This window comes from Euprymna scolopes, chromosome 28, assembly GCF_053919585.1.
Source record: "Euprymna scolopes isolate OS-2025 chromosome 28, ASM5391958v1, whole genome shotgun sequence".
In the NCBI taxonomy this organism is placed as follows: domain Eukaryota; kingdom Metazoa; phylum Mollusca; class Cephalopoda; order Sepiida; family Sepiolidae; genus Euprymna; species Euprymna scolopes.
Window position 1 is genome coordinate 27,555,628 of NC_136509.1, and position 22,691 is coordinate 27,578,318.

A 22,691-nucleotide genomic window follows, 5' to 3' on the forward strand; every position below is an offset into this window, starting at 1 on the left:
GATTTTGAATTGAATAAGTTAATTTTATTTAATGCTTTTAGTATTGGTTGCTATAAAGCTCATCACCCATTCATTACTTAAAGGCAGTTACTCTTTCTCTCTTTCTGTCACCTACTCACTCTTTTTGTAATATCATCTCTCTCTCTCTCTCTCTCTCTCTCTCTCTCTCTCTCTCTCTTTGGCATAATCTCCCTTTTTATGACATCATCATCATCATCTCTCTCTCTCTTTCTCTCTTTCTCTGTGCCACCATTTCTGTCACTCCCCACCTCTCTCTATCCTCCTGTCTCTCTCTCTGTACCCCTGTCTCTCTCTCTGTACCCCTGTCTCTCTCTCTCTCTCTCTCTCTCTGTACCCCTGTCTCTCTCTCTCTGTACCCCTGTCTCTCTCTCTGTGCCCCTGTCTCTCTCTCTCTGTACCCCTGTCTCTCTCTCTCTCTGTACCCCCCTCTCTCTCTCTCTCTCTCTCTCTCTCTCTCTGTACCCCTGTCTCTCTCTCTCTGTACCCCTGTCTCTCTCTCTCTCTGTACCCCTGTCTCTCTCTCTCTGTACCCCTGTCTCTCTCTCTCTCTCTCTCTCTCTCTGTACCCCTGTCTCTCTCTCTGTACCCCTGTCTCTCTCTCTCTCTCTCTCTCTGTACTCCTGTCTCTGTCTGTGTCCCCCCCTGTCTCTGTCTCTCTCTCTCTCCCTCTCTGTCACCCTCCCTCCCTTTTTGTTGCAGGGGTATTATGAAGGGAGATGAGTAGCAAGATGTCTGTTCACACTACACTTGAACTTCAGTCAGTACAGTTGGGAGAGCAGAATCCCAGAAGGAAGTTCCAAAGTCTAGCATTTCTGGGGAAGAAACTATTGGAGTAGAAGGCTTTCTTACACCTAGGGAACTCTACTGTGAAGGGGTGGGATTTTTGCTGCTTGTCGGGTTTGTCGGGTATTCACGTCGAGGGGGTACTTGTAGTTCTTCAGAGCATTTACCATTAAAGTACTTGTAGAACAGGCAGAGGGATGCAACATTTCGTCGATGGGACAGAGGCTGAAGCTTAGATGACAGTTCAGGAACTATCGGGTTGGCGATTCTCTTTTGAACCTTGTCCAGGAGTGAAAGACAAGTAGCAGATGCATTAGCCCAAATGTGTCAACAATATTCCATACATGGGCGAATGGTGGCCTTATAGAGGTACAGGATACTTTCAGGTGTAAGTAGTTTTCTAGCATGGTAGAGAGAGCCTACCTTCTTCGGAGCAGCCTTGGTAATGCTCTCAATGTATCTATTCCAGTTCATGTTTTTTGTAAACGTTAGGCTGAGGAGTTTAAACGAAGTACTTTTGGGTAATGTTCTTGGCCATTGCTATTGGTGGTAGAGAAGGTTTCTTGTAATTATTGAAGGAAACAAGCTTAGTCTTGGCAGCATTGAATGTGACCATTCATTTTTGTCTCCATTCCACTACAGATTTGAGGCCATCTGCTAGTGTTTCTGCCATTTCCTTAGATATGTGTTCATTTGTTTTCCCCTCGTGCCTGTTATAGAGAGTGGTGTCATCAGCAAATATACCCATCTCAGAAACAATTTTATCAGGGAGGTCATTTATGAATATCAGGAATAATAAAGATTCAAGGATAGACCCCTGAGATACACCCGCATTTATATCATATTGTTTAGATGTACGACTGTCGAGGACAACCTGGATTTTTCTCTTACTTAAGAAGGATTTAATGACATTATGTATTCTTCCAGTGATACCATATGATCTAATTTTCCTTAGAAGATGATCATGCCATACCCTGTCAAAAGCCTTAGATATATCGAGGGCTACCACTCTAGTCTCCCCTGTTTTGTCCAGTGAACGGTATATCTGCTGTGGAACAGGCTTGCCTAAATCCATATTGTTTGTCGGTCAGGAGTTTAGCATCTGTAAGGTGATGGACTAGAGCTTGATTAATTAAAGACTCAAATATTTTGGCGAAAAGCAGGAGAAGGCTAATGGGGCGATAATTTAATAGGTCAGTTCTTTCGCCAGAATTCTTTAAAACTGGTACCACAGAAGCGGTTTTCCAGCAGTCAAGAAAGCAAGATTCGTTAAGGCATTTGTTGAAAAGTTTATAGATAACTGGAGTAACCTCAGCGGAGCATTTTTTTAATAGCACAGCCAGGATGAGATCGAGTCCACATGCTTTTGAAGTGTCTAGGTTTTTTATGATACCCTGTAACTGAGAAGGGGTGATTTTCAAATCATCTAGTGTGGTGTCTGTCCACAAAGGGAAGTCAAGGAGGGAGTGGTGTGCCAGGTCCAATGTAGAGTTTGAGGCAAACCGACTGGCAAGCATGTTAACCTTTTCGGTTGCCGTGCAAGCAACTTCATGATTGTTTTATAGTGGAGGAATCGTTGACTGTCCATTATTTACTACACTGTTGTAGATTTTCCAAAAATCATGGGTTCCTAATTTCTGTGCTTCAAAGCGTTTTCTGGTGGTTTCAGTGTATTCTGCCGTAGATGTTGCTGTTTTTCTCTTACAATTATTTCTAGTTTCTATAACATTCTGTCTATTTGAACTGGACTTATGTCGGTTACATCTGCGGTAAGCACGCTTCCTTTAAGCAATGGCAGCTGCACAGGTAGAAGTAAACAATTGGGGAGAGTGGGGCTTGTGCACTGTTCAGCAGGAAGAGAAAAGATACTTCCTCATGGGGCATCTCTGATGAGATCCCTCATGGCTTGCCAGTCAGCCTTTTTGTAATACCTTGTTGTTTTGAACAGTGGGTCTTCAGTTTTGGGTCAAGAATTTAGGGTGATTTCTACTATTATCACAGCATGATCATTATTCCCAAGTAAGCGGTGAGTATAATAGAGTCGATCTTGATTTTACATTCAGCAGCATTGTAACTCTTGTTTTCCTTATTTTGTCCATTTAGTCTTTACATTTTATGAGCCATGTTTCTGACAAAGGGGTAGACTTGCTGTTTTCCTGATTGGAATCTCTTCATCTCCCACCTGTTGCTATCTTGTTTCTGACCTTGAACTAATATGTATTTGTTTATTCTTTTTTTAATTCCTTACGTCAAGTTTTTTGTCTAGAGCGATTTCTGTTTGGGAAATTTTTTTGTCGTTTATCTTAGCGCATCACACATAAGATCATTAACTAATAAATCACTCAATAAGTTCCGGGCCCAATTCATAAAAAGAAAAAAACTTTTAGGCAAAATTCAACTTTATTCCTCAATATATATATAGATGAATACATAAATTCCAATGCTTACCAATTTGATTCCATTTTGCAGAACAATTTATCTCTTAACCATAAAATAATCCAGGACCATATTTCTTTTTTTTTTTTTTTTTTTTTTTTTTTACAAGGTGGTCACCACTTATCAAGGCCCGGAAGCCACTCAGGGATAAGGGTTATTGTAAGTACAGTACGTTAGTGTGGAGATTTAATAAAGTGTCTACTTAAGGAGGCGGTTCATCAGGAATTTGTTTACGTTGGACTTGAAGACATCAAGGTTGTAGTCAGGTGGGAAGCAGGCAGATGGAACAGAGTTCCACAGGCGTGCAGTTCTAAGAAAGAAGCTTTGTTCATGGAGTCTACGTTTTGATTTAAGCACAGATAAAGAGTGGGGAAAGTTTTTGACAGTGGTTTCAGCTAGACAGGTGTTTTTCGTAAAAGATTGGCGAGGGGGGACCAGAGACTGGAGTTCAGACGAGCACCTACCATATCCAATGGTGAGGCCCCAGCTTGCGGGTTTTGGAGAGTGTGGAGCCACCCCTTAATTGCCATTGCTCCCAGTTCACTCTGACCCAGAGTGGTAGTACCTGTTAGGGTCCCAACTATGGATTAAATAGAAACTGACTTGAAAACAACAAATATATTCTACTAAAAAATTTTTCTTCAAAATCTTTGGATTCGGCATTAAATAACCTGAAAAGGGTTAATATGCCGTTAAAACAACCAACCTAACCATAAAATGACTCGGTTTCTGATATTGCTTCTTCATTGGTTTACAAACAGCCAGTATTCACTGGGGTCCAGATCTGAAAAATAGGTTGCATGCAGAAGCAATTTGAAGTGGAATTTATGTAGTTTGCCTTTATGGTGCATTGTCATGGTGAAAGAGTATTTTTTCTTTTGTGCCGTTTTATTTTTATACTTTCTTCAAGCACACCAATAATAATGCTACTGATGTTTTTTTTTTTCTCAAAGTAATCTAAGATCAAAATACTTAGCAAATTCTAAAATACAGAGATCAAAACCCTGTTTGCTGATGTTTACACCTTTGGTTGCTTGTGATAGCTTTTACCTGCTGCTGTGCACTCAGCTGACTGAAAACTTGACTCCAGACTGATCCATATTCATCCGTTACTAAGTATTGATGCAAACACTCTTTCTTTTGTTGCATTGAAACAGTTACAAACAAATCTTAAGTTTTAGCACTTGAAGGACTAAGATCATCTATTGTATAAAAGCAAAAATGTGCGTGTGTTTGTGCGCTTTTTTTGTATGTCTGGCAAAGGCTTTTTTCAGGTGGGGGCGCTCACTGTTTCTTAAAACATTTTTATATACTTCATAGATTATAATATCTCCAATTTACGAAAGGAGATCCTGTCTATCTATTATTGGAGCAACTTTTATTTTATAAAATTCATGCTATCCCATGGTTCCGCATGTTTGTTTGGCTTTTTATTATAAATAAAGTAAACCTAATTGGAACAAAATCAGTTCCTTCGATTTCCCACTGTGGACGTCCAGAAAGCAATGAGCTTTGATCAATGCGGTGAAAACCCATCATATCAAACAATTGCTGTTCATTTGAACACTCCCCTTTTTATGGGGAGCTAGTTTTACCCCAACATCTTGCGGAAACAAAACCAAAAAACTGCCTTGCAGTCCAAGTGCGGGATTTCATTCCCCTATGGCGTGATGTTTGTCCTCGTTAAATTTACGCACCTGTGTGAATTCATTCACTTAACTTTTTAATCGTTTAATTTCAACCATTCTCAATTCTGCTGCCCTCGTAGCGTTGTGGTAAGTCATCACACTTTTTTTCCACCTTCGTCTCAAGGCTTCGGGTTCGAGCCTATCTGCCTACTAAAACTTTTTTTTTCTTTTACACCTCCAAACACCCGGGCAACGCCGAGCACCCCCGCTAGTCTATTATATAAACCTCACCTGTCTGTTTAAATGTATGTTTGTAGGTCTGTTTAAAACTTTCGACAAAGGTGACGGATTTTCACGTGGTTGTATCGCTTTTAAGCTTGACCCTTCAGACGACAAATATCAAAAAATTGGGTAAAAACATTAATTCCTTCACCCTCAACTGGGCACTTTTCTAACAGGAGGGTTTTTTTTTTTTTTTTTGCGACGCCATTTTTGCAAGTCATCGTATCAGTTGGAATGGCTTTACTCATTTCAACATTCCGAACTTCTGGTTGTGTCAGGAGTAGGGGTAAGACATCAGGTTTTCTTTCACTTTCTTTTTCACCTTTGCGTCATGGGTTCAAGCCTGCCTACTTCCACTTTTTTTTTTTTTTTTTTTTTTTTTTTTTTAACACACACCTCCAAACACCTGGACAACGCTGGACACCCAGGCTAGTTGCTTTTAAATGATTGTGAGCAAGTGCAACACCCACTTAGAATGCCACTTTCTCATTGACAAAATTTCTTGCAAAATGTGAATATACTGCCTCCTGATATCCTCAACTCTACTATTTCGGCAATTTCAATTAATAATCAGCCAAAACGAGTTCGTAATTTTCTGATGTTTTCTGAGATAACTGCTGAATTCTGCCCGTTGTTTCTGATGGTACAGGGTCAGAATGACACTTATCAAGTTGTTGTTGCGCTCTCTTGGTAACATAATGTGGATGGGCTTTTTGTGAGAAAATCAGCAGCAGCCGTAGGTAGCTGACTAGTGAAAATATTAGCAGCAGCAGCCGTTAAAGCATGTATGCAAATTAGCAAATGTGTATATGCTGACATCACCGAAAGAAGGAGGAGAGAAAAAGAAAGAAAAACAAAGAACAGTACATGGTCGAGCAGCGGAAGATGAACGTGTGACATCGAGGGTAAGAAAACACTGGCTATGATCGGCGTCAGGTGGCGGAGAGAGAGACTTGTAATATGACAGAGGCTGTAAAGCACGTGTGTGTGAAAAGAGCTTATAAAGATAATGAAATACATTATTTTGGAAGAACCATAAATAAATGCATTTTATTTGCACTTAAAAAAAAAAAAATGCAGAGTCAAATTTTTATTTCAATCCCTTTTTTTTTTTTTGTGACGGTGCCAGACAACATGCGAGTCTGAGTATTTGAAATGTAACGTTACGGTACAGCACATGTTAAATGTAATTTGTAAATTAATAGTCTGATTGGACTAAAATTTTGACGTGCGATTTGAAGGTTAGTACTTTATAAAAAGTTCCCATGCATATTTTTTTTTATTAGTGGAATCATATATATGTGAAGACTGAGATTTATTGAGTAGTATATTATTTAACATTTTCAGACTTTTTCGCTTCCTTATTTCCTCTTTCTCACAGAAGAGATGTTGCAAGTATACCTCTGCTCTATCATTATTTTCATAACAGGTGCTCGACTGAGCTTCAATCTACGCTTCTCCCCACCCCCCTCCCTGTAAGAGATTTGCCGAAAACGAAAAAAGAAAAAACTTGGTCTCGCTAGAACAATTGTCAACAATTTCCCTCACTCTCTATCTGTTAAAACTTACACAGATGATAGAAAAACTTTTACCGAAATTACTGGGTTCAACACTAAATAACCTGAAAAAGGCTGATATTGCTATAAAAACAACTAACAACAACCAACCATTTTGAATTTGAAAGATATTGAAGGAGAAGATAGAAGTAAAAATGGACAGAAAAAAAATGATAAAAGGAAGATCAAAATAATATTAGTAAGAATTTTGAATTGGTTTTTAATTATTGGATTTTTCAATCAAATTTATTACTTGCTCTTGTCAGGAATCTGCCATGATGCACCGGGAGGATGCAGGGACAGTCCACCATACATGGTCTAGAGGTAGGGAGTACTGGGTCGAAAAAAGGTCACATCTTCAAAATCTGGTGGGGACCCCCTCAAATCAAAATATAAGGTGTATCTAGGTCAAAATCGAAAAAAAATTTGAAAAAAAATTTTTTTTCATCTGTTGGCGGCATTTTTTAGATCTGGGGCTGGTTTTTCAAGAAATATGTGTCCGAAATGTCAATATGAGTGATTTCAAGGCATAATTTTGCTTCTTGTGTATCTCCAATGCCCATTAATGGATATAAATAGTTTCAAATGACACAGGGTCATGTATTTAAACAGGTTTTGTGGTATTCTTGGTCAATTTTGGTCAAAAAATGGCCATAAATTGGCCGAAAAACAGGCAAAAATCACAAAAACCATCTTGGGTCACATAAATTATCCTCGTCCACCTTTATAAAGCTATATATTGCTGTAGATACCTAAAATAGACATTGGAGTACGATTATATACAGGTCTAAGATCTTTTGGGGCCTTTTTTGAAGAGAAATAAACCAAATTTTGACCCAAAATTGCCAAAAATAGGACGAAATTGCCAAAATCCTGTTCTCGGTCACTTAATCGATCCTTGTTCATTCCCAATGGATATGAATGACTTCAAACACACATATAAGGCAGAGAACCATGATTATTGACAGGTCTTGGGGTCTTTAAGGGCAATTTTAGGGGTGAATTTGGCCAAATTGGACCTAAAATTGCTGAAAATAGGCCGAAATCTTGCTCTTGTCAGGAATCTGCCATGATGCACCGGGAGGATGCAGGGACAGTCCACCATACATGGTACTCTACATTGTGTTATTCATCTTAGAAAATTATTTGTATCCAATGGCTTCAATTAAAGTTTAAAATTCAAAATCAAAGTATCATAATTTAATTGTGCTGTAAACAGAAACATTCATTTCGAACGTTCCCCTGCTATATCAAAGAGCCTACTGTTGATTTTATATGTTGAGCCTTTCGCTTTGTGTGGTAATAAAACTTCTCAAATGTGCTTGTGATATTAGGCTGTGTAAGATGTTAACATTGGTCGACTGTTCCTTCTTTCATCGGATTATTTCGATTATCGATACTTATCAAAGACATTCCAACACAAAACCTATCTAAGAACGCTTCCAGGCAAAAGAAAGTACCTTTGTGTGAAATTTCATAAAAATTGACCCAGCTGTTGTGGAGTCCATAGGGAACGAACCCAGAGGCACACAGACACAGTTCCTTTTATATAATAGTAGATATTAGTGGCCTGACATGGCCACAGGAGAGACAAACAAGCAAAAAAAAAAAAAAAAAAAAGAAAACCTAAGTAAAATTCATCCGAAAGCAGCAAAACTAAAGCTGTCCTGCCAGGACACTATATATATATATATATATATACACACACACACACACACAAATGTAGGCAAATTTGGGTATATTTTATTGGTTTGAAAATATAGGTTCTATTTTACAATTGTCATAAAAGTTTAACCATAGAATAGTATTATAATCCCCAAAAAGCCTGCAAATTTTCATGTAGTTTTGTCCCATAAAACTAAAGATATGAGCATTTCAATACTCAATTTGGCTACGAGTATCTATCTACCTATCTATCTATCTATCTATATATATATATATATATATATATATATATATATTTGTGGACTGGCAAAAAAAAAACCCTAAGCAAAATTCATCTCAAAGCCGCAAAACTAAAGCTGGCTTGCCATAACACTATATATATACAAATATAGGCAAACTACATTCACTTTTAAGCCTAGCAGCTGTGTTCCAAAATTCATAATGATCAGTTAATTAGTTTAGGAGTTAATACTATGCATACATATATATATAAACATATGTACATACTCAACTTTATATATAACATCATTTAAAATGCAATTTGTTTTGTTTTTTCTTTCAGATCATTGTTTAGAAGAGGATGTTGAACTTGAAGTATTTTGCAAGTCAGACACGGATGGAAATCCTGAGTACAAACGCATTGGGAATGGACAATTCCGTTACCTTAACGACTCGGCTTATGCTCTGGCAAAGAAACTTCTGGATATAAAAGCAGACCAGGAGCTCACCAAGCTGGAAATAGAAATTGAAGATCTTTCAACATTAGATACTCGGTTGAAAAAGTCGTTAGAATTGATTGCTGTCGCCGAGGGATGGCCCAGTAATGCCGAAGGTAAGATATTATTAAAAGTTTTACATTTGTGTACAAAAACGTTATTTTTTTTTTTTTTTTTTTTTTTTTCACTATAATTTTATTTTTTAATATATGATGCCGCAAGAAGTCAGAAGCAGATTTTAGTAATATATAACATTCATCATCATATATTGTATGAATGCGTTGATTTCACCCAAATTTTTGTAATCGGAATTATTTTAGAAAGACATCAGGTACTTACGGGAGGGACCACATGAAGGTTGTCAACATCCTAAGTTATAGTGAGTTATTGTGGAATGAACTGGATTCAAACTTGGGACACCCAAGTCTGTGTTATTAATCACTGAATCACCGTCACCTCCTGACACACAACAATAAGGAGCACCATCATGCAAATACATTTGAATTAAATTAATCACATTCATATTTGGAATCTCATTGAATGCAGCAAACGTAGCTGTTATTAGTTTTTGCTTTCTCTTTGCAAAACTCAATCATATAAAAGTGCTGTGTAATTGTGTGTGTGTAATATATACATATATATATATATATATATATATATATATAATATGTGTGTCTTGTATGTATATACATGTCTGAATTTGTGTATAGTCTAGCGGTATAACATGCAGGGGTGGGGGATTGTATATATGTGTTTATTAATGTGTAACATTGATCATCTAGTGTTTGTTTAAGCAGTACATATAACAATTATAACGGTAAGGGACAAATATGTCTCTTGGGTTTTACATCGGCCAATGAAGAAACACACCTGGTCCATCTTTGGTTTTGATTTGATCGATCCTCGGAAAAGCTGCAACTGAAGATTCGTACAACCCAAAGGCTTGGTGGTATTCACAGCAGCTTTATTTTGGATGTTTCCCTCCATTGGAAACCTGTAATGCTGGTCCTAGCTTTTTACTATTGACATTTTTCCCTACTTGGAGCCATTATTGTCAGTGGACCATCTTTCTCCCTCTGATACTGACTCTTGACTAACTAATACTTGCATTTCCGAGCTCTCTCATTACTAGGGCTATGACACCAGCATATTCTTTTCATTGTTTTGACTCTCGAGTATATATCCGACACAATTAATCAACTGAGAACCACATCACTCTGTGTAAAAACATATAAGATATCAACCTGGGACTCATTACATAATTAACTCCACGTGTTCACATTTATTTATGTTAACTTACATTCTTTTTTCACTAAGTTAACGTTTTTGTTTCTGCTAGTTATGAAAACTAACATTCCTTTCTATTAAAACATTTTAACATAAATAATTTTATCTGTAAATATTTATCTCACTACGATACCATTGTTTCTAACATTCTATTTTTACAAATATTAATAACGATTATAATGATTGTCGACCAGCAAACCTTTCGGCATTGCCCGGCCAATACTTAACAAAAGGCAAAAAAAAACAAAAAACAGCAACAATTTTACTCCATAAAACAAACCAAACAGCATGAATAAATATTTGATATAAAGAATTTGAAGTATAAAAACTTTCTTCAAAATGACTGGCGTCAGCATTAAATAACGGTTGATATGCCGTAAAACCAAACCAAACCATTAAGAAAGAAATCTGGGGCTATTATAACACTGAATATTCTAATTATTAAAAAAAAAATATTCTTATATAACTGAACTATGATTTAAAAAGAATTCTGTGGTGAATGGAATCAACCAGAGCTTGGATCGATTGTTGGAAGTAGTCATGTTCATTGCCATAAGAGCTCATTTTTGCCTTTTGTGAAGAACTTTGATATAAAAAAGAATAAATACACACTGGAATGAGAGTACTTACATGTTTAAATATATTTATATGCATTCAGGAGGCCAACAAGACAAGGAGTATCCTTTTTCTCATCAAGCACTCCTTCGCCAACTTCATTCACTCCAGATATTTTTCTCCCTATGTACATATCCTGGGCTCTACATTGCGAGTGAAACAGTCGCATTTGCGAATGTTTCATTCGAAGTGGCGACTAGAAATAATAAAACGCTTATCTTCTGGCGATTGCATTTCTTTCACTGACAATCTTCCAAAGCTCACTACTGAGTGAAACATATCTTTTCAACTTTTTTTTTTGATAAAACAAAGTTAAATTATTTAAACAAAAGTTTAATAGGACAATATACTCTTTTTTTTTTAACAAAGGCTGTTTAAAAAAAACATCTGAAGAAATTAGAATGTTTATGCCTTCAAGTCTCAACATAAAATTTGTTGTATATTTAGAATTACACTTATTTAAAAAAATATACAGAAAAATGTTTATGATGTACATACTTGTCACAGAACGAAGATGTCATATTCTAAAAATCATGTGGGTTTGGCTAGTAACTTTTCTACTTGCTTAGTAAACGAAAATATTTAGTTGTCAAAGGTTAACTAAAGATAAATTTGTCCATGGAGCCCTGATATCACTCGTCCAACCTGTGTTGAAGTATGGCATCCAGGCATTGTCTCCATATTTGGTTTGTAACATCCAGCATCTGGAGCAAGTGCAGAGACTGGCAACCTGATTGGTGCAAGGTTTTTATGACCTTCCTTATGAGACCCATATGCAGTGGTTGAAGCGTTTTTTGACTGGACTGCCGAATACTGAAGGGCAATCTAATTTTGGCCTATAACCTTCTTCATGGCCATTACAACCTCCCTTGGTATCTTCTCTTCACCCCAGCACCCAAACGTAGACTGGGAGGCCACAGCCTAAAGCTGTTTCATATGAGATTTCAGTAAATCGACGAAAAGCTGCATTTTTCATCCACATATCGGCTCCCTGGAATAGTCTGCCATTTGAGGTTGTCACCGCATCAGCAACAGATCAGTTCAAGATGAAGTTGGACAGGTGCTGGTCAACTGTATTTCTGATAGTCTATATTCACAGCGCACCTCCCTTTTTGTTCACTTTCCTTTTTTTTTTCCTCTTTCTTCACACCCTTCTTAATGGCGATGAAACATGTAATGTTTTAATCTATGCCGAATATATTGAATTGAATCAATCACATGTGATTGGCATGCTTTGCCATCCACAATGGATTGGCTTATTAAATAATGTTAGTGACGTTTTAGCACTTAAAGGCCTAATATCATTGAATGATCAGGATTGAAAATTGTTGTCAGAGAAAAGTATACCAAGTAAAAAAAAAGTTTCAATGGCGAGCACAATGTTTTGCAAATTAATATTAGAAACTGATCGAGAGCGTGGATATATAATTTACTATTATTATTAGAAATTTAAGAAAGCCAAAAACTTCTTTTTTTAATTTATATACTTTCAAGAAATGAAATAAAATCTTTTTGTTGCTATTAATCATTTTTTGCTGGAGATATAAAAATCTTTCAAGGATGGAAGACCATCAAGGTGTTGATTGTGAATGCTACATATGGCTTCTGATGAAGGATCTAGGAGGATAGAAAGACTCAAAACTGAGAACATCAATCAGATATCCACTGAAATGTAAGGGAATGGAAAGTTATGAAATTTGGACTAGGCTTATTGTCACTCAGATTCCAGGTATAGCCAATGGCTGTTATCAGTGAAAACTTGATGGTAAACTACTGTTACCTGAATGCAAAGTGATTGACAATGGTGATCAAAAGATGAGAGTACTGGAACTCTGGAATGGAAAAAACATATTACCAGTGAGCGATCACTGATATTGACTAGTGTACTAACTATTGCTAAGAAAATAATTATAGCTCTAAAAATTTGAAATTATGTGGGTAAATAATTGAAAAATGATATCAACCCTACTTCTCATTGAAAATATACTCCCTACCCGCCTCTTAAAACTAATATATGCCCCTCCCCATTAAAATGATATACCCCCCTTAAAAAATAGTATACACCCTACCTCTCCTTAAAAATAATATACATCCCCTTGAAAATAATATACACCTTATCCCCTTGAAAATAATATACACCTTATCCCCTTGAAAATAATATACACCTTATCCACTTGAAAATAATATACATCCTACCCCTTTAAAATAATATACACCCTACCCCTTGAAAATAATATATACCTTACATTCCTTAAAAATAATATACACCCTATCTCCTTTCTTAAAAATAATATGCATCCTACTTTCTCTCTTAAAATTAATATACACTCGCCTTTCCATTAAAAATAATATACTCCCTACCTCCCCCTTAACAATAAATGCAGTGGTACTAACATTGGTTGATACTCCTGAAAGTGGCCTCGGAGGATCTGAGAGGATTAAAAGACTTGAGAAGGATTGCATCCTCCAGATTTCAACACAAAGGATGCATGGAATCTTGAGGAGACTTATTGTCGCTGTTACCAACCATAAATTGCTAGTAAACGTCTGATTTGAAAATACGAAGTGGGAAGAAATGGAAAATACTAGAAATCTTATTTTTTTAGTAAGAGTCAGGAGGGTCTTTCTAACTTGTTTTTATTTAGTTTCTTTGGGGAGGGGAGGGGGGCCAGGGTAGGCATTGTTCCACTTCCTTATATATATACATATTGGGTTTATTATTTTTTTTAACCTGATGTACTCTTATTCGTCAATGAGTTCTAATGGGAGCCATACAGGTTGTCTTCCCAATCCAGAGGAGACCTTTTGGGAGAACTGGATTATTCTACTATAAAAATTGGCAACTTTTCACTTTACTTTTTTCATGCACTGTTTTAAATCAGTAGAAAATGTGACAGAATGAAGATTAAGAATAGTTTGATTGCTGTTATGGCAATAATATTGAGTTAAGAGAAAAAAATACTGGAGAATTTGTTGTGGTTGCTGGTGTCTGCATATATGACTTTTCATAAATTGAAAGTTCAACCGAAGGGAGATAATTCAAAGATTTTTTTTTCCTTGATGTAAGCATTCTGTAAATTTGACTCTTATTCTGAATTCAACCTAATTACAGTGCAAATCCAAAATTCAACTTAATAAAAAAAATTTTTTTAAATTTGTCACTGAACGAAAATGTTATACTCCAAAAATCATGTAAATTGATCAAGTATTTTTTAATATAGAAAATCATTTTTTTAACGATTTTTAGCGATTAATTATATATCATACCCACTACAATACTAATTTTAAAATCTCAGTAGTTCAAATTGAATTGTCTCATTTTATTAAATATGGGAGATCAAGAAAGACTGTTCTAGCTTCATCATAAAATTTGATTTTCTCAGTTATAAAAAAAACTACTTGATCACTTTACGTAATTTTGGAATATGACATTTTTATTCTGTGATTTTTTTTTGTATTTTTTTTTTGTATTTTTTTTTATTTTTAATTATGTTGAATTCTGAACTAGCACTGTAAATTTGAATTTGTAATTTTAAGAAACCAGTTTAACATTGTTTAATATAATAAATTATAAATGAAAAATTTCTTTTAAAAATATAATAATTTTGGAGTGTCTTAGCTTCTTCAACTTACAAAGTCTGGTTCAAATGTACGTAACAGTAGCCTAAACAATTCAAATAATACATATTATCAATCCTCATCTGTGATCAGGTTTTACCTCAGAGCTCTAAGAATATGTAGCCGCAAATATTTAAATGAGGAATTCGAGTACCTTGAACACACTTTTAAGACTTTACATATCCTCCATATTTTATACTAAACAAAAAAAGAAAATCTCTCCAAATTTAATCTAACCGCAATCAAGACAGCTCTTAAATTAACCCAACACTTAACAGAAATTTAGTCCAAACTACTAATATTAATAACCACGTCTATACAAAATTAAACAAAATAGGCATTAAAATATCACAAGTGACTTCCTCAGCAACCTAACACTGAATCCAAGCCAATGTATACTCCATACTCTATCTTAGTTGTAGTAAAATGTACATAGGCTAAACCTAATATAATCTTAATAGGAGATTGTATAAACCTAACATATTCTTAATAGGAGATTGTATAAACCTAACATAATCTTAATAGGAGATTGTATAAACCTAACGTAATCTTAATAGGAGATTGTATAAACCTAACATAATCTTAATAGGAGATTGTATAAACCTAACATAATCTTAATAGGAGATTGTATAAACCTAACATAATCTTAATAGGAGATTGTATAAACCTAACATAATCTTAATAGGAGATTGTATAAACCTAACATAATCTTAATAGGAGATTGTATAAACCTAACATAATCTTAATAGGAGATTGTATAAACCTAACATAATCTTAATAGGAGATTGTATAAACCTAACATAATCTTAATAGGAGATTGTATAAACCTAACATAATCTTAATAGGAGATTGTATAAACCTAACATAATCTTAATAGGAGATTGTATAAACCTAACATAATCTTAATAGGAGATTGTATAAACCTAACATAATCTTAATAGGAGATTGTATAAACCTAACATAATCTTAATAGGAGATTGTATAAACCTAACATAATCTTAATAGGAGATTGTATGAGCATAAGGGAAATATAAAAAACACACTCAACACTATTTTCTCTTACATTATGTAGCATAGTCACCACTTTGTGAATGCAACCCTCTTAAAATCTATACACAGCTAATCAGTACATTGTCTGATTGAATCCGCTCTCATTTCTCACTCTACTAATATAATCCTCATCTTAAAAATTGAAAAACATATCAAATCTGTACAGACTCAAATAAATTTTAAATTAAAAAATTTCTTTTAGATAAAAAAAAAAAAAAGTAATTTTGGAGTGTATTAGTTTCTTCAATTTACAATGTCCAATTCAAATTTACACAAAGATTCAAATAATATATATTATCCATCCTCATCTTAATAATTCAGAACCATGACATCAAATCTGTGCAGAGTAAAATTAATATGAAAATGCAAAACGACTCCTAGCTTTTTTTCATGTCATAGATGCATCACATATTTTGAGTTCTGGTTCATTGGGAAAAAAGAACACAAGCACACTTTCCAACGTTAACCCATAAGAGCCATTTCCAAGATACACCTGAAACGTCGTGAGAATAATGCCCAAGATGAGAACAGTAATCCAAACAAACTACATTATTAATCCTTATCTCAAAAATTCAGATTTTATTTTCATTTGATAACAAGTTTTTGTTTCTTGATAATTACACTTGTTAAATTTGGATTAGTGAAGTCAACCCCCTTTGTTTTTGTTAAAAACAACGGTTCTTTATTTTATTATTGGAATCCTTTGAGATGAGTAATTTGTATATTTATTTGATTGATTTGTTATCCTCATCTTCATAGTTGTTTCATGACGTTTCAGCAACTACTCTTATCCCGTCACAGTTAACCACCTCACAAAGGCCAGAGGAATAGTTGGCCGACACGTTGTACAACAACAACAATGAAGATGAAGACAACAATCCACAAATAAATAAATACATATACAACGGTTCTCGTCCAGAATTTCCCCTATATTAAAAAAATAAAGATAAAAGGAAAATTTGTGTGATATGCGTACCCATGATGAAACGAAACTGTCATATTCCAAAAATTTTGTAAACTGATGAAATAGTTTTATTTCTATAAAGAAAATCATTTTAAAGCAATTAATGAGAATTTGTAGACATTACAACATAAATCTCACGAGTTTGAATTATTACTGAGTGATCTCCCTTTGTTTCTTGACATTTTTTTTTTTTTTTTTTTTTTTCAAAATAGTTGGTAAAACAGTCGTTCCTTGGATACTCATAAAAATTTGATTTCTTATAGAAAAATTAAACTACTTGATCAATTTACTTGATTTTTTTTTTAATGATATTTTCGTTTCGACATAGGTACCTACATCCTACAGATTTTTTTTAACGTTTGTTTTTTTAAATCTAGGGAGAATTCCAGACAAGAACCTAAACAAGCTCTACTTATCTAGTGTTGCTTGTTTTTTTGTTTTTTTTTTTAACTTGGGAGTCACCACATATCAAAGGCCACTCAAGGATAAGGGTTAATGAATGTAAGGCGGTAGTGTAGCAATTGTTAATGATGTAAATTAAGTAAAATTTGATTATTTGTAGGGACGGCTCAACAAGAACTTGTTTACATTAAATTTAAAGGCTACCATGTCAACCAAAAAGCAAGCCAACAGAACAGTGTTCCACAGGCGGGCAGTTCTGGGGAAGAACATGTAGACAGAGAGCGGGGGGGGGGGGGATGTTGATAATTGTTGTAGCTAGACTATTGTTTTTTGTGAAATTTTGGCAAGTAGGGGACCATAAACTTTTCCATCTTTTTTCCAAATTTTTTTTTGGATAGATTTTGAAAATAAAATTTATTACAGTATCAGTTAGTCGTTAAATTATTAACTGAATCAAATTGTTATAAAATTTAAACTAATATTGGTATAGTAATGATTTTGGTTAGAAATATAAAGCCAGAAAATGACTTTCTATTCAATAGTTAAAATATTTCCAAATTTATTTTTGAATGGCCACGGAGTAATTGATTTTTTTTCCTCGTCTCCTCTCCAAACCATTAATAAAAGATTAAAATAACTGTCTTCTTTACAAAGAAACTGGAATGCATTCTGATGAACTTTAAATTTCATAAATAATTTTATTTTTAAATAGAATATTAAAAATTTCATTATTTATAATTAATAGAATTATACATTTATATTTTTTATTTCAAGAAATATTCGTGGAATACTAGTATAAAAAAATCAAAATTGATTAATGATTGATTAAAATCGATTGAAAAGCGAGAAACACAGCATGAATAGTGATCAGAATTTTATTAATCTTTGATAACGAGAAGGATGGAATTTGCATAGTTTTTCTTCTCCTTATTGATTCAAGGGAAATAACTCTTGTTTCCTTGCTAAAACTGTGTGTACGTGTGTTCATTTAATAATTGCAATTCTCCACAATGGCATGAAATCAGAACAGTTGTTTTTTTTTTTTTAATTCAATTTCTATTTATTTATATCAATATTTTTATAAAGCGGGCAACTGCATTCTACGAACAGAGTGTAGTATCTATTCTAATGCTACACTAATTCTATTCACTCCTTGGTCAGTGAAGGAGAGATCCTTCTAGATTGAGGTTATTTTAATTTTTGTCCCAAATGTAGAATGCTGTCCCCACTTTTTTTTTTTAAAGCTGCATGTTCCCCACATTAAAAACGACCTTGTGTCTAACCTGACCTTCATGGGGGAAGCAAGTAAATAAGAACTACAATGTCTGGTTTATTATTAGTTGTTTATCATAAGATTTTGTGGAGATATTTTGTAATCGATGATTTTGAGTTTTTATGCATTTATTTAATCTATTTATTTATTTTTTTTTTTTCATCCTAAAGAAAGCATATTTTACTACTTGGAACTACTATTTGGGATTATGTCTCACAGGGGATTTAAAAGCTACCATGTTGAGTTGAGTAAATTACAATTGAATTTCTGCAGTTTACGGAAGCAGGAAACAGGGAGGGAATTTCAAAGTCTAGCAGTCTAAAGGAAAAAAACAATGAGAATAAACTAGAATAGAAGGCCTTCCGGCATCTAAGGATCTCAACAGTGAAGCGGTGAGATTTTGTTGCTTGTTGGATTTATCGGGAATATGTATGTTGAGGGGGGAACAAGTACTATGAGTTTATCAGAACACATTCCATTAAAATACTTGCAAGAAAGAAACACAGGGATGCAACATTGTGATGATGGAACAGAGGTTGGAGCTTGGCTGACAGTACGGAACCTATTAGATTGGAAGCTCTTTATTGGGTCCTGTGTTGGGACATCAACAGTGAAGGGGTGAGGAGTTGCTGCCTTGTGAATGTCTGGTACAAATGTGAACCCCACTATTTTATTGTACAAAAACAGATACTACACTTTTGATCTAACGGCTAAGCAAGTGTATTTTAGTTAGTTTCATGTTTGGCACAACAGTAATTAAAAAAAAAAAAAGAAGAAATTACTTATTTTGCATTGCATCTTTGGCGATCAAGTGACCCCCCCCCCTTTTTTTAAGTGTGAAGAGTTATGACGAAATTGCTTTAATGTATATTATAATATATATTTATTTATTTTCATAAATAACGATTTTTGGGGTTTGTTTAGAATTCCCCCTATATTAAAAAAATAAAAATATGTATGGTGTATAGCCGTGACTGAATGAAAATATCATGTTCCAAAACTTATGTAAATTGATCAAATAGTTTTATTTTTAAATAAGAAAATCCAATATGAGTCAACCGGAAGGGATTGCCTTACATCTCCATCTTAATGCAACAAAGGGAGAAAAATTATACACGAGTTATGCACCTTTATGACAAAAACTACTTGATGTTATTTATATACTGTAAAAATATTCTTAAAATATTAGTTTTTTGATTTATTATGTCGTTTATATGCAGAAATTTTGTTTTTTAAAATATGAATTTTGTTGAAAAGCTTGAATTTTTATGAATCCTGTAGGTGACAAACCCAGTTGGTCTTTTGGTTGGAAACAAAGTATAGTACCTGTCTTGATACTACACTTCATCTTTACTGTCTTCAGCCAGTGAAGCAGAAATCCTACTAGACTGAGGCAATTTTTATTTTTCTTCTAATCAAGAGTTTTCTTTTTGGGAGCACGATTTTACTCACATTTAAAACCCGACCTTGTCTCAAACTTTGCCCTCATGGTGAGGCAGGTTACTAAGGATCGTTCACTGGAGGGGAGAGAGGTATTGGTGCAAATAATTTTTACTGCCACTTACATTTCTTAGTTTTGGCAGTAGGTATTCCTAGTTGGTAACCTATTAAGTCTTGACCAGACTCAACGTTGCTTAACTTGAATAATTCCACAAAATTTTAGCTGTAGGTTTTTTTTTCGTTTTTTTTTTTACATGTGGATTACCACTTATCAAGGCCCGTAAGCCACTCGGGGATAAGGGTTATTTTGTGTACAATAATCAGTGGGATAATATCGTAGTAATTGTTTGGTAGTGGAGATTTGATAAAGCGTCTTATTTAAGGGAGCGATTAATCAGGGATTTGTTCATGTTGGACTTGAAAGAGGCAAACGGAAGAGAATTCCACAGGCGTGCACTTCTCAGAAAAAAGCTATGTTCATGGAATCTACGTTTTGATTTAGGCACAGATAAAGAGAGGGGGAAATTACTGACAGTGGTTTTAGCTAGACGGGTGTTTATCATGAAGGATTGGTGAGGGGGGACGAGAGATTGGAGCTCGGACGAGCACTTGCCATGGAAATAATGATAAAACAAAGACAGGCTCGCAACGTCTCTTCTGTGGGAGAGAGGTTGCAGGGAAGAGAAGAGAGCATCCCCCACTAAGCCACAAAGTCTATTTTGTACTTTGTCAAGGCAGAATAGGCTGTTTTTTGAAGCTCCAGCCCAGATGTGGCAGCAGTACTCCATCTTTGGACGTACTTGGCTTTTATAGAGATAGAGAATTGCATCAGTAGTGAGATATCTTCTGGAGCGGTAGAAGGATCTTACCATTTTCCCAGCAGCCCAGGCAACAGACTTTATATGTGTGTTCCATTTCAGATCAGGAGTAAAGGTCAAACCTTGTCAAAACATGAAGCCTCCCCAAGACGAGAGCCATCCATTTCAGTTGATGCTAGATGAGGAACAGAGCGTTGATGATATAAAGTTAGGAGCTTGGTTTTAGATGCATTAAAAGTAACCAGCCATCTCTTCCCCCACTGAACGACGCGCTCAAGATCAGAGGAGAGGGAATCAGAGAGAGCTTTGTCATTTACGGCCTTTGATGTGTTGCCGTAGATCATCGTGTCATCAGCATAGATGTCAATGAATGAATTTAGTATGTGTTTTGGGAGATCATTGATGTAGATCAGGAAGAGAGTTGGCCCCAGGATGGACCCCTGGGGGACTCCAGCATTAATACTGTGGGCCTCTGATTTCTGCCCATGAACCACTACTCTTATGAACCTATCAGAGAGAAATGATTTAATTATTCAGAAAACATTTCCAATTATACCGTAGCTGAAAATCTTGTGAAGTAGCCCCTTATGCCAAACTTTATCGAAGGCCTTTGATATGTCAAGAGCAATTGCCCTAGAAAGGAAGCCTTTGTCGAGAGATTCACTAATCCTATGGGATATAACTGTTAGCACATCAGCTGTAGATCTAGCAGAACGGAAACCATATTGCATGTCACTAAGGAGGTTATTTCTGCTGGTGTGGTTGACTACTTCTTTATTCAATATGGATTCCAGTAACTTACTCATGACCCACAAGAGACTTATTGGTCTGTACTGAGAGGGAGATGATTTATCACCTGAGTTCTTAAATACAGGGCATACTGATGAGGTTTTCCAGGGTGTTGGAAAGCACTTCTCCTTAAGGCAATGTTTAAACAGTTTTGTAAGTATGGGAGCAAGTTCTGGTCGAAGCTTTTTCAGCACTATAATTGGAATGCCGTCTGGGCCAGTTGCTTTACTGGAATCAAGGTTCTTGATTAGTTTGGCGACCTCATGCACAGATATTTGTATTTTGGATAGGGTGTTGTCTGTTGTAGGAGGAAATACAGGGGGTTGATGCCCTTCGTCGCAGAGGGTAGAGTTAGCTGCAAAGTTCTTGGCGAATAGTTTGGCCTTGTCTGATGCTGATGAGATGACTTCAGGTCCATTGATGATGGTTGGGATGGAATGCATGCTTCTGTTCAAGATCCTGTTTGCTATTTGCTAAAACTGTTGGGAACCAAGCCGCTGCTCAGCTACTTTGGATTTAACAGACTGAGCATATAGCTCTCTTGCATTTTTTATTACTCTTTTACAGTGGTTGCTGGCAGTCCTGAAGGCAGCTTTAGTCTCCGTACATCTATTACGTTGGTAGCTATGGAAAAAGTGATTTCTGTGCGCAATGGCAGCGAGACATTCTGGGGAGAACCATGGCTGGCTGTTAGGTTTTTGTTGGAATTTTTTGGATGGTATGAATCGGTCTATGCCTATAATTAACCATTCGGTCAAGTCTGATACTATAGAGGAAACATCCTTTTTAAACATGGAATGCAGAGGTAGATCAGTACGGAAGCTATCCCAGTCAGCCATAGAGTATCGATATACAGTACGGTGGAGAGATATATCTGAAGACTTATTACATTTCATTTTTATCTTAACTGATACAACTGTGTGATTGGAGGATCCCAGGGGAGATAGGACGGAATATGAACATAGCTTCGGGGAAGTTGTGAGAAAAAGGTCTAGAAGGCTTGCATACTGACCAGTAGTATCGGGCACATGGGTGGGTTCATGAACAATCTGAGCGAGGTCATAGACAATGGCAAAATCATGACAGAACCTCCCCTTATCATCTGTCTTATTTGAGTGGGTCAGCCATTCCACATTATGGACATTGAAGTCACCGCAAATGTGAATGGTAGCCGAAGGATGAGAAGAGAGGATGAGGTCAATTTTATCAGATATACTCTTAAGGACAGTAATCCCGCTGTTGTGGGGGCGATAGAGAGCAAATATGAATGCGGTGGTGTAAGCAAGTGCAACTCGGAAGCACATATAAGGTAAATTACGGTCTTCTCTGGAGATATCTCTACCACACG

The 22,691-nt window shown here is 35.5% G+C and overlaps 1 protein-coding gene across 21 annotated transcripts in view; it reads left to right on the forward strand.

Moving 5' to 3' along the window:
- LOC145249540 (uncharacterized) overlaps positions 1-22,691 on the forward strand; it is a 917,547-nt gene that overhangs the window by 283,688 nt on the left and 611,168 nt on the right. For all 21 annotated transcript variants that reach the window (XM_080111167.1, XM_080111174.1, XM_080111165.1 and 18 more), the window contains one exon: positions 8,934-9,203. In XM_080111167.1, the coding sequence (XP_079967293.1) occupies positions 8,934-9,203 (270 nt within the window). The remainder of the gene's footprint in view (positions 1-8,933; positions 9,204-22,691) is intronic.